This window comes from Trichosurus vulpecula, chromosome 8 (assembly GCF_011100635.1).
Source record: "Trichosurus vulpecula isolate mTriVul1 chromosome 8, mTriVul1.pri, whole genome shotgun sequence".
Taxonomy (NCBI): domain Eukaryota; kingdom Metazoa; phylum Chordata; class Mammalia; order Diprotodontia; family Phalangeridae; genus Trichosurus; species Trichosurus vulpecula.
The window spans coordinates 72,914,559-72,927,858 of NC_050580.1; the positions used below are offsets into that span (position 1 = coordinate 72,914,559).

General features: G+C 41.8%; 1 protein-coding gene across 1 annotated transcript in view; it reads right to left on the reverse strand.

Moving 5' to 3' along the window:
* The window catches only part of LOC118829547 (rho GTPase-activating protein 22-like), an 86,689-nt gene that overhangs the window by 39,257 nt on the left and 34,132 nt on the right, over positions 1–13,300 (reverse strand). The window contains exon 2 of the mRNA XM_036736526.1: positions 431–630. Coding sequence (XP_036592421.1) covers positions 431–630 — 200 coding nt within the window. The remainder of the gene's footprint in view (positions 1–430; positions 631–13,300) is intronic.

Below are 13,300 nucleotides of genomic sequence, written 5' to 3' on the forward strand. Positions count from 1 at the left end.
TGCCTAGCACATAGTAGGCACTTAATAAAGTTTACTGATTGATTGATAGAAAGATGTGTATGTGTGTCAGTCTACATTTCATTATTCTAAAAGAGCATAGAATCTAGATGTGAATGTGTGCTTCCTAATGAACCTATGCTTCCATGCAACCTGCTAATCGGGGCAATGGGCTGCTAGGTGGTGTGCTGGAGGAAGACTTATCTTCCTGAGTTCAAATCTGGTCTCATTCACTTAAGATCTGTGTGACCCTGGGTAAGTCCCAGCATTTATCCTCCTCTACTCTCCTCTTTCTCCATGCTTAAATGTGCTCAGGACATTTTCAGCATGGGCAGGAAGACGATAGACTCTCCAGGGTTATTGGCTGCAGCTGTTTTCTTCTGATCCCCACAGCCCAGATGCTCTGCCTTCTTTGATGTGTTAACATTCTTACCTGTGGTTTGGTTTCTTCCTCATCCTTGTAATAAAACAGCTGGTCCCCACGTAACACAAACCAGCGTTGTTGCCAATTCTTCATGATACTTCTCTGTTTCTTTAGCCAGCCAGACTTCAGTGCCCGGTCTGACAGGTTGGGGGAAGCTGGCCTGGCAGGAGGTCCACTTTGTTCTCCCATCACTAGACTTTTTGACCGGGCTAGAAAACAAGAACATATAGACATATATATGATGAGGGGAGTTTATTATTTCTAAGGATCTGCTCCATTCAGGTCACACCCATTTCGTCAAGTCTGTCCTAAGAGAGGGACCCATTTTACCAAAAATAAGCTGTATTTCCCTGTTAATCCTCTACTTTTAGGATCTCAGCAAGGGGTGGAGTTGTTTGAAGGCTAGACCAGTGGAGCACAGGCTATTGAACAAGGATGACATTTTAGCCCAATCTTAGCAATGGACAGACTGTGTTATGTTTATTATCTGAGGACCAATACATCTAAGATCAATGAGGCTCATCACCAGAGATAATCAACAAGTGATGATTTATTATATTCTTTGGCCATGGAAACCTATCCTCTATTAAGCCAGGGGAGTCATTTAATCTGCATCAGAGAACAGGCATCCAACAGGCATGAAATCTTGAATTATCTGAAGTACAGTACTGAATTAAGTTACCAACACATTGCTTGAGAGGCCACACCATGATTATGTGACTTGTCCAAAATTATCAGGAAAAAAGCAAGGAAACTCATGTTTTCATGAAGATGTCATGACATATGTGTTAGAAAACAGGTGTTTCATCACTTTCAGAGTCAGCATCAGGCATGAATGGAGGACAAGGAAAAAAGAGCCTTCCCTAACTGCCCATGGTTGCTGAAAGCTCCCACAACTTAAAATTCATTCTTATAGGTTACACCATTACTGTCCAGAGCAGTGTGCTTTAAAATGCAAATAACCTCCATGGGGTAGTGTATCAAATTATTAACACTTTAGTTTGAATTAGTTTATGAAAGAAGAGCAAGGAAGTCATTTGTAAGTCTACAGAATTTTTAACCTGGTGTCCATGAACTTGTTTTCTTTAAAATATTTTCATAATGATATCTGAATATAATTACTTTCCTTTGTCACTATGTCTTTAATTTTATGGAATTGAGACATTATTTTGAGAAGTTTTCCATAGATTTCTTCTGATGGTCCAAGGAGTCTATCTCTCCCTCTCTTCCTCTCTCCCTCTCTCTCTCTCTCTCTCTCTCTCTCTTTCTCTCTCTCTCTCTCTGTCTCTCTCTCTCTCTGTCTCTCTCTCTCTCTCTCTCTCTCTCACACACACACACACACACACACACACACACACACACACACACAGATTAAGAACCCCTGTGAGATACAGGACAGGTAAATTTTGATTCAGGATAGAAAGAAGAAGCATGGCTCAGTACTTCAGATGGCCCCAGCAGGATGGCAAAATGAAAACAGGAGTGGTCAACTAGAGTATCATGATGATGGGGGATGGGGTGGTGGCAGGTAGTAGAGAGGTGCCAAGATAGGACTCTAGAATGATCCTGGAAGTAAATGATTAGGCATAAAACACAGAGCGAATTTATGCTTTCTAAACACATTTCCTTCAACTGTCTTCCTTCTGACCAACATAGCCGAAACTACTGTAGACTTCTCTTTGTGTCCTGGATGTGTATGGATTCTCCCCTAGGTTTGGGGCCTATGAGCAGCACTGCTAGGCCTTACAGTTTGGGATATTGGCCTTTTATTTATATTCCCCAATTAAGGCTACATCTGTATGTGGCAACCAAGTCAACCCTCTTTTCATCTTAAAACTGCACATCCGTCAGATCAACCAGGTGATTGTTGGTCGCTTTAACCACTAAGTGGGTTTTTAAGATGACCCCCCAAACTACTATGTGGATAGATTCTTTTTTTTTTTTCTGTATGGAAATAGCTTTCATGATAGTAGTACATCTGTCTAGTTATGAGTTTCCGGTCTTCACCTAGGTCTTTTCTTGAGGCTATGACCTTGGGAACATAATGGTTCCCCTTTCTTTTCCTTCCCTTCCTTCTCTGTTTATGTCCTGTGGCCTCCATCTGCACTGTGGCAAGTACTTAAAACAGCAATTCACTCTTAGGCCTGTTTTTTTCTGAGCTAAACAGAAACTACATTACAAGCAGTGAGGATTATATGGGCTTAAACTATTTACTGATAAGGCAAACACAAGTACCTTGGATAGATACAGAGGCCAGCTTTGTTTAGCTTTAGAGACAGTTCTTAAACAGGCCAAGGGCCTCAATATCTCTGTCCATCTCCCTTACCTCAAGGTCCTTTTGCATGCTCTCTCTCTCCCCCGCCCCCACAGTCCACTCCCCCGCCACCCCCAGTTTGAACTGAAGTTAGGACATTTATGTGGTGCTTTGCACCTTTCAATGTAGTTTCTAGTCCGTTACTTCACTGAATTCCTCAAATATGTGTTTCTTTTTTGGTCCTCATCCTCTTCTGAACCAAACTCCTCTATCCTCAGACTCAACCTGAATTCATTCTGGGACTCCTGACTTCCTTGACATTAATGTTCTTTAAATGAATGAACAAATTATTAAGTGCTTTTTATGCCCTGGGCACTGTGATAAAGGTTGGGGATACAAATACCAAAGCTAGACAGTAACTGCCCTCAAAGAGCTTACTCTCTAATGGAGCAAAAGCTACATATAAAGGAGTGGTGGCCAGGGAAGGGTGTTTCAGTCTGAAAAATAGAACCATAGGGGAAAGTACTGAAATGTCCCTTCTGGAAGAAAGACCAATCGTTCGATTAATCAGCATCTATTCAGCACTTCCTCTGTTGTACACATTTCACTAATAATTGCCAAGTGCTATACATTCTGGGGTCTTCACTGGTTTCAAGGGTGGGGGTGTGGGGTGTGGGAGTCTTTATTTGCTATCAATATTGGACTTTGGATCAGAAAGATCTGGTTTTAAATTCTGCCTCATGTTATTTGCTATGTCACCTTGGTTAAGTCACTTGACTTTAGTTTCAACATGTGTAAAATAGGGAGCTATAGATGTGTATGTGTGTATATATGTGTGTATGTATGTATGTGTGTATACGTATATGTATATGTATATGTATATGTATACAAATACGAACACACAAAACAAATAGGGCAGCTAGGTGATGCAGTGGATAGGGTGCTGGGCCTTGAGTCAGGAAAACTCATCTTTCTGAGTTCAAACTGATGTCAGACCTTTACTAGCTGTGTGACCAAGTCACTAACACTGTTTGCCTCAGTTTCCTCATCTGTAAAATGAGCTGGAGAAGGAAATGGCAAACCCCTCCAGTATCTCTGCCAAGAAAACCCCAAATGAGGTCACAGAGAGTTGGACACGAATGAAAACGAGTGAACAACAACAACCACAAAACAGAGATAATAATACCACCTACACCACAGCACTGTTGTGAGAATCCAGTTGAGATAATGTACATAAAAGTGCTTTCCAAACCTCAGAAGAACTATCATGCAAAAATGAACTGTCATGAAAGACAGAGATTTGATTGCAGCTTAGACCCTCAGACTCCAAATCCAGGCACTCTCCACTGTGCTACACTGCCACTCTGTGTAGAAGCCCCTCCTTGTTAACTCAGTCCTAACTCACTCCTCCTTGACACATCATTTTAACTTTCTCCAGATTCCAGTGCCCTTAAGGTTGCAAGTATTTTTCCGTTCACCCTCTATTCCCTCCTGCCCCTGCCCCAGTCTAGTTTGAACTGAGCTTATAATATTTACGTGATGCTTTGCACTTAAGAAAAATATTTTATTTTTCCTCTAACTATATGAAAGATTGTACTTTTTTCACTGTACTTCCGAGCTCATTATTTCACTAGATTCCTCAAATATGTTTGCTTTAGAAATGCAAATCTCAGTAGCCCTAAGAGAAGGAAAAAATGCATGCTCAGGAGGAGATAAATTTGTCTCTTGAGTAGGACAGGGGTGCACTTAAGAGCAGTTTCTATATTAATGAATGGCATTCTGAAAAGCCCTTCCTGTGTGCCTGGCAGACCCATCAAAGCACATATCAGCTCATTTGGGCCCTAAAATATTTAACCCTCATCAGCAGTTGATCAAGACAGATCCTGGTTGACTTCCTGTCAACACCCCCCAGTTTGAGCTTTGGGGAATGGTGATTCAGGACTGTTATTTGTACGTTAGCCCTTCCTCCTGCGTCTGTGAAAGCGACATGCCTCTGGCCCATGGACTAGCGCCTTCCACAATCCATCCAATCCAAACATCCTAATGCTTGTTGAAATGTTGCTGAAATCCTCTCTCCCTCCAGAGCTGCGTCTCATGGGACGGAAGAGCAGCTGAGTCGTTCCACCTGTACTGCTGTTGTAATAGCGGGGAGTGCATTGAAGTCTCCAAAGCAGAGTCAACAGGAACAAGGAGAATCCCCCAAGTTTCTTTCTGCAGCTGTTTCCTCCTTGCTTCATTCTGGCCACCCTGCTCTGGGGCCTGTCTTTATGGAGGCCCAGTCACCCTGTTGTGGGGTCTTTCTGTCTCTAACCCTTACGGAACAGGGAGAAGGAGCAGTGCGGGCTGGAAGTTGCCCTGTGACCTGGTATCACAGGAATCTAGTCTGCCTGCTTCAAAGAGTCTGTCCAAAGCTTGGAATAATCCATTTCTTACCCTGCCTCTCAGGGCCTAGAACAGTGCTTGGTACATAGCAGACATTTAAATATTTGTTATTTGATTGAGTGACCACATACTGCCTCTTGGGGCTTACTATGCAGGAAAAGTAAAATCTAATCAGAGGGTAAGCAAAAACATCATAATTATATAAGTTATCACAACAATTCCTATAGGAAGGGAGGAAACGAACATTTGTTATGTGCCAGGCACCGTGCTAAGGACTTTGCAAATATTACTTCATGTGATTCTCTCAACAACCCTGGGAGGTAGGGGCTATTATTATCTCCATATTATAGCAGAGGAAACTGAAGCAGAACAAGGTTAAGTGACTTGCCTAGGGTCACACAGCCAGTTTCTGAGGCTGGATTAGGACAGTAGGTCTTTCAGACTGCAGGCCCAGCATTCTATCCATTGGGTAGCCTGGCTGCCAATAGTGAAGCAGTATAATCTAATCAGAGGGCAAACAAAGGAAATATGGGCAAACTATCATAATAATCACCATAGTAAAGCCATGGCGGGGTAGATCGAAGGCTAGCCTTGGAGCCAGGGAGGCTCAGATTCAAATTTTATTGATTCAAATTCTAAACTCCTTACATATTAGACTTTTTTCATTCCTCCTTGCCCAGAATAGTGCCTGGGGCATGGAGTAACTGCTGAATAAACTATGTTGATTGATTGATACAGTTGGAGAAGGTTGTGGGGAGCAGGGCTAGTCACAGAATACAGGAGTGTAGGTAGAGGAAAATCTAGCCCAAAGGCTATATTGGGTGAAGGGTTGAGGTATAGTGTGAATTATGGATGGGCCTGGACCTGGACCTAGGTCTCCCACACAGCTGCTAGAATTTTAACAAGAGCTTCTTTGGAGCCACTGTCTTCAAAGGCCAAAAGGTAGGAATGGGGGAAGGCTTCAGAGCTTGGGTCAATTGGCTTCTTAGGGACCCTTGGTCTAGATTCTAGAAGAATGACAGCAGGCAACCCTTCTACCCTAGGTGCTGCTGTAGACTTTTATTGAGTCAGGCTGTTAAATTGCTGATTTAATTGAACAGCTGAGGCCTGCTTCAGATATTGAAACCCTACAGTTTAGAAGGCTGGACTTGTGCTAGAATCCTGATTCTGTCAATTCCCAAGCTTTATTGCCTTAGTGAACTTCTCTGGGGCTTGGTTTCCTCATTTATAAAACAGAAAATCATATCGACCCATTTCAATAGCTGAAGAATATAAAAAAAAACCCAACAGATTGTGAAGAATCCTGCCAAGCGTTATATTGCAAAAACACATTTTTCCCTCTTATGATTTCTAGAACCATATCCCTGGCTATTAATTGCTTCGTAGTTAATTGTCTCTGGCTCTAAGGTCCCTTCCAACCCTAAGATCCTGTAACTTTGAACAAGACTTCTCCCAGAATGACAGATTGTCTGATGATTGAGTACTGACGCCATAGATTTTGAATAGGAATGAGCCTCAGAGGACTTCTAGTCCTGCCCATTAAATTAACAGAAGAGAAACTGGTGTTTCAGAGAGGTAAAATGTCTAATAATTATATCCATTCATCTCTCTATCTGTCTGTCTATCTACCTATCCATCTACCTATCATCTATCATTTATCTATACATATATCTACGTATATGCATTAATTCTATTATCATCATCACTAGCATTTGTATAGTGTTTTTAAGTAATACAAAGCACTTTGTATAAGTTATTTCTTTTGATCCTCCCAATCCTGGGAGGTAGGTGCTATTATTATCCTGATTTTACAGATGGGGAAACTGAAGCACATAGATGACTTGGCCAGGGTCACCCAGCTAAAAAGTGCTTGAGGTAGGATTTTAATTAAGTTGGTAGAAATGTATTGGTGTTCCCCAAAGAGAGTCAAGAGGAACAAGGAGAGAATACCCCAAGCTTCTTTCTGCAGCTGTTTCCTCCTTGCTTCATCCTAACCACTCTGCTCTGGGGCCTGTTTTTATGGATGCCTAATCAGTACCACCCTATTGTGGGGTCTTTCTGTCTATAACCCTTGGGGAGCATGAGGAAGGAGCAATGGGGGGGGTGCAATTCTCCCCAGAAACTGCCCTGTGACCTGGTATCACAAGACTCTAGTCTGCTTCAAAGAATCTATCTAAACCTAGGAATGATCTATTTCTTACCCTGCCTCTCAGTGCCTAGCATAGTTCCTGGTAGATAGTAGACATTTAAATATTTGTCATTTGACTGAGTGAGCATGTAATGCCTTTGGGGCTTACTATGCAGGACAAATAAAATCTAATCAGTATGGTAGGATTTTAACTAAGTCGTGAATGGTCGAACGGGGGATTCAAGCTCAGGTCCCCTGACTCCTAATCGGCTCTTTCCACTTCAGCACATTGCCTCTCTATATACTTGATACTTCCTCCCTTCCTTCTCTCTGAGCTCCAATAGACTTTTCAAAACATGTACTGTCCTTAACTATCTTCTCCTTGTCTCCCGGGCTTAAGTCTCCCCCGTCCACCTGGAGAGTTAATTTTTCCAATGTATATGCTCCTGTACCACCTAACAGAGTATTAGGCGCATTAGTGTCCATTGCCCAGAAGTGATTTTTATGATTATTATTTTATTATGATTTATGATTTTAATGATTAATGATTTCCTCACATTTTAAGGGGGAGAGAACTCAGTGTGGTCTTGAGATTTCTCAATAATTCTACTACCGTGGAGCTCCTTACACAGGTCACCCAAACTTGGTAATATTTTAAAAGGTGCCAGGGGCCATTGATTTGAGGATCTGGATGTGGGGAGGAGCAAGTCAGGGCACTGGAAGGCACAGTGCCATCTGGTTCTTAACTAGAGGATGCCTTTAGACAAGGGAACAGGGATGTTCTCTAGTCTGATGCTCAGAGCAAACACAAACAACAGTATCATGCTGATAGGTGGTCCCAGGCGGCACAGATCTGGCTCCTTGGGGGGGGGGGGGGATGGGGCAATGTCATCCTCTAGCACAAGGTAGTTGTCTGTTTCCATTGTGTCTGAAACGAAAATTGACTATCTCAAAACGGTTCCTGGAGCAGAACCACAGAACCATAGCATTTTAGAGTGGGAAGAGAGTATGTGCTCATCATATCTTCCAAATTGATTTAACATTTACAAAATGGATCAAATGGGCATTGCTTATGAAAGAAATGAGCTCCATGAAAGAAAGGAAAACTACTGTCACTGTTATTATTTATTAATAAACATTTTTTCCTGTCCTAAGCACATCCTCTTAATCAATTATTTCACTTCTGTAAATATTTAAACAAAGGACTCATATCAACCTTCATCTACATCCTAAAGTTTGAAAGTCAATACTTTGATGATGATGTTTTGATGAAAGCAAAAAGAGCCTGAGGCTCAGTATGAATGTCTTCAAGAGAGGAGGGTGCACTTTTCTAGAGCAGTGGAAATTTGCCTCGGGATGCTGACATCCACAGAGGTGCACTTCTTTTTCACTGAAGCCTCTTACTATCCCTATGCCTCATGGTCATATGATCATGGATTTGGGAGTTTAAGGAACCTTAGAAGAACATCTTTCCAAACCTCATTTTATAGATGAGGATTTTGAAGTTCAGAAAGCACAAATGCCCAAGGTCACAAAGATAGAGTAGTAGAAAGCAGAGCCAAGATTTGAGCCCAGGTCCTTAAATTCTAAATCCCCTACCAGGACATGCTGTAGCTGGGTACAATCCTTGCTGGTCCTGAATACCTTCACTGATAAACAAATTGTCCATATTACAATCCCCACACTCCCACTCTGGAACTGTTTTAACCCAGGTGAGATAGACAGATGGGTTGGTAGACAGACAGATAGATGAATAGGTCAATAGATCAATAAATAGATGGAAAGAGATAAGATAGAGAATAGGTAGATAGATGAATGGATATATGGATTGATAGATAATGTATAGATGGTTGGATGGATGAATGGTTAGATGAACGAACAGATGGATGGATAGATGAGAGAGAGATATAGATAGATAATAGATAGATGGATGGTTAGATAGATAATATGTAGATAGATAATGGATAGATAGATGGATATATGGATGGATGGTTAGATGGATGGATAAATGGAGAGACAGATAAGATAGATAGATAGATAGATAGATAGATAGATAGATAGATAGATAGATAGATAATATAGATAGATAATAGGTAGATAGATGAATGGATAGATGGATAGATGGATGGATGAATGGATGGATGGATGGATGGATGGATGGATGGATGGATGGATGAATGCTTAAATGAATGGATAGAGAGGATGGGTGAGCAGATGGATGAATGGATGGATGGATAGATTAATAGATGAAGCATTTATTGAGTGCTTACTGTGTGCCAGGCACTGTGTTGACTGCTGAGGAAACAAAAACACACAAGCAAGACAGTTCCTGCCCTCAAGGAGCTTACATTCTAAATTGTAGGAAAAAACCATAAAGGAGTACTGGAAAGTGGGGGTGATGGTAAGGTACAATGAAGAGAGATTGAGAAGAGATTGTAGGAAATAGAATGGAACCCCAATTCCCAACAAGATAAGGCAAAAATGTTACTAGGTGACAAGTGGATAGAGGACTAGACATGGGGTCTAAAAGCTTTGAGTTTAAGTCCTTCTTCAGATGCATAATATCTGTGTGATTGTGGGCAAATCATTAACTTTTCTGAGCCTCAGTTTTCCTGTCTGTAAAATGGGGACAATAATAGCACCTCCCCAAAAGGTTGCTATAGAATAAGATAAGCAAATGTAAAGCGCTTTACAAACATCAAAGTGCTGTATAAATGTTAGCTGTGATTATTAACCAAGTTAATAGTTATGCACATAGGCCAAGCAATTCTGCCCCAGGATGATTCTCCCATGTAGCTCCTGGCAGTGGGACACAGGCCTCTGGAGCTAGAGCTCATTAGGGTGGGTACCTAAGAGGGATGAGTACTATTGCATACAGGGCCTATTTCAGTTCAGTAAAAGGGTGAATGTTTTGCATCCAGGAGATGCTTCTTTCCTAGATTCAAGGTGCTCACGGAGCTGCTTCTTCTTCTTCTTCTTCTTCTTCTTCTTCTTCTTCTTCTTCTTCTTCTTCTTCTTCTTCTTCTTCTTTTTCTTCTTCTTCTTTCAAATTTGGGCACTTGAACTGACATCCAGGGAAGCTGCTTGACCTGCACTGAAGGCAGAGCGGATGCTGGGTGGGAGTGGCAAAGCTGAGCAGTGATATCCTATAGTGATTCCCTCACAACTCCTCTCGCATCTTGATATATTCTCTAATCCTAAGGGATCCCAAATGAGGTTCTTCTCAGCTGTTGTACAAGTGCTATGGTGGGCCTGGCTCCTCTTGAAAAGTGTGGCTCTTGTCACCCCAGGCCACCTGGAGGAAGGTAAAGGAAGGCCTTGCTTCCCGTTGGATCCAAGAAGGTGGGAGGCTAGCAATCCACGAACACAAGTGGAAGAATCATCTTCAGTGATGCCCAAAGTAGAGGGGGGAGAAAAAAAGAAAGTAGAGAAGAAGAAAGGGGGAAGGGCCCTTGTGGTATACAGAAAAAATGACCCAGGCTGAAGATGGTCACTCCTGCAAACCTTCTACTCATTTCTTTCCTGGTGACTGGGCAATGATTCAGGGAGTCAGTGGGGAAGGAGAGGTATTCACTGACTTTGCTCAATACAGAAGGTTGCCATGCTTTTGTAAAGGGCTTTGCAAAGTCTAAAGTGCCATATAATTTTCAGTTACCATAATTGCCCTTGACATTCATTTTGACTTGATTTCTCCTGGATAAAAATATTGGAGAGGAACACACAGTGGGGACAGACATTTCTGAACACAGAAGAATGTCTCAGGGCCCTGGGCCTTCTTAGGGATGACTATGAGAGCAAGACATTGTAAACGAACAAGTAAGATGTTAAATTTCTGACTGCAAGGAAGAATCCAAACCCTAAAAGAAGGAAAATCAGGATATTAGGGAAGGGTAAAGACACACATGCATGTATATATACATACACATATGCTATACATATGTGTGTATGGATGGATATGCACACACATGCACACACACACATACATACATGTTTGCATGTATAGATACATATATGCAAATATGTGTGTATATTTATATATTACATATAGAACACATAGAACATGCATATATCTATACCTTTATCTATCTGTCTATCTTTCTCTCTCTCTCTCTCTCTGTCTCTCTCTCTCTCTCCCTCCATCTATCTACATATATCCTCTGAGAGCTTGTCCAGGAACCAGCACTCATTGTACAGATTGGTGTAATCTCCTATTGTTGCTAAGGCAACTCCCAATTCCTTGTGACAGGAGAGGTCAGAGTACCATGAGAGTTTATAGACATAATGTTGATTTATGTCCTTGTTTCCACTTAAGGAAACAAGAGGCTTTGGTTTCTCAGAGGGAAATTAAGCAATGAGATGTGCCTGGAAAACCAGGTCTTCTTCAATCGACCAGATAAAGAGATTCGCATATTGGGGACACCAGAGGGATGGGTTCTGCAAGGAAAGGGCCTGTGGTTATCAGGAGGGGATTCATGTCTCAAGGTTTTATTGGGTAATTTGAATAATAATAATAATAATAATATCAAACATGCAAAATCAACCATAGAGTAACCATAGAGAAGCAATATTGTAAATTGGATAAAGCTGGCATCAGGAATCAGGAAGACCTAGAATCGAATTTTGCCTCGGTGCCCCGGGGAACCCTCTAAGACTATAAGTTGCAGAACAGCTGGTGACCTACATTGTTAGAGGGAGTCCACTTACAGCAATGCCCTGCATCAGGGAAATCACAGATATAGATGCCATCCTCACATCACCTTTTAATTATATAGTTATAAAGTGCTTTGACTTTCCTGCCTTAAATCTCCTCCCTCTCTAACCCACCCTCCACTCAACTGCCACATTTATGTCCCTAAACACAGGACTCATCATGTCAGTCTCAGATTAAGAACTACCAGTGGTTCCCTATTACTTCTAGGATAAAACACAGACTCTTCCATTCAACACTGAAAGCACTTCACAGCCTAATGCTGGCTTAACTTAGTGTTGTATCTAGCATATAGAGGTGCTTGACAAATGTTTGTTGAATGAATGAATGAATGCTTTCCTGAACTTTATTTCATTTGAATGTCATAACAATCCCATGAGGAGGAAGGTAGGATAGATAGGACTGGACAGGTGAAGAAAATGAAGTACAAAGATCTTGAATGATTAGTATAAGGTGGAAGCTTGGTGGCACAGTAGATAGAGTGCTGGGCCTAGAGGGAGACAGATTCATCTTCCTGAGATCAAATCTGGCCTCAGACATTTACTAGCTGTGTGACCTTGGGCAATCACTTAACCCTGTTTGCCTTGATTTCCTCATCTGTCAAATGAGCTGGAGAAGGAAATGGTAAACCACTTCAGTATCTCTGCCAAGAAAACCCCAGATGGGGTCAGAAGTGACTGAAAACGACTGGACAACCAACACCACCACAACAAATTCTTCTATCTAATAGTAGTGGAACTGGAACTAGAATCCCTAAGTATGTGACCATGGGGATGTCCCTTGTCTTCCTTGCATCTTAATCATCATTGCTGAGATATGACTAAAATAGCATCCACCTTACAGCATGATTGTGAGAATTAAAAGCCTTAAAGGACTACATAGAGGCCAGTTATTTGCCCCCATTTTCATCACTCTTCTCCTAGTCCAATCCAAAACACGAAGTGTCTAATTCTCCTCTTACTCCCTATCAGAATATGAACTACACAGCGAATTATGGATTAGGTTTGGGCATGGATCTGTTGTTCAAAGCAAGGAAACAGCTCCATGCAGCACTGGGACTTCTGAATAGGGGGTATTCATTCTGGAATGCTTTTGTCTCTGAACCACCATCCCCATCGAACTGGGGTCAGAAGACCTGGTGTGAAATGCTGGCTCTGCTAATGACAACCTACATATCCTGTGTGTGTGTGTGTGTGTGTGTGTCTCAGTTTCTTCACCTGTAGAGTAAAAGAATGCATTTAGATGGCCTTTTAAGGGACAGCCTAGCCATAAACCTATGATCCTATGGTCCTAAACCAGTACTCCTTCCACTGACATTCCCCCAGACCCCAAAAGGAACATGCATGGCATCTCAAAATGGAAAGTGTTCTGAGCCTTCAGAGCTGTGAAAAAGACAAGCCCAGGGAA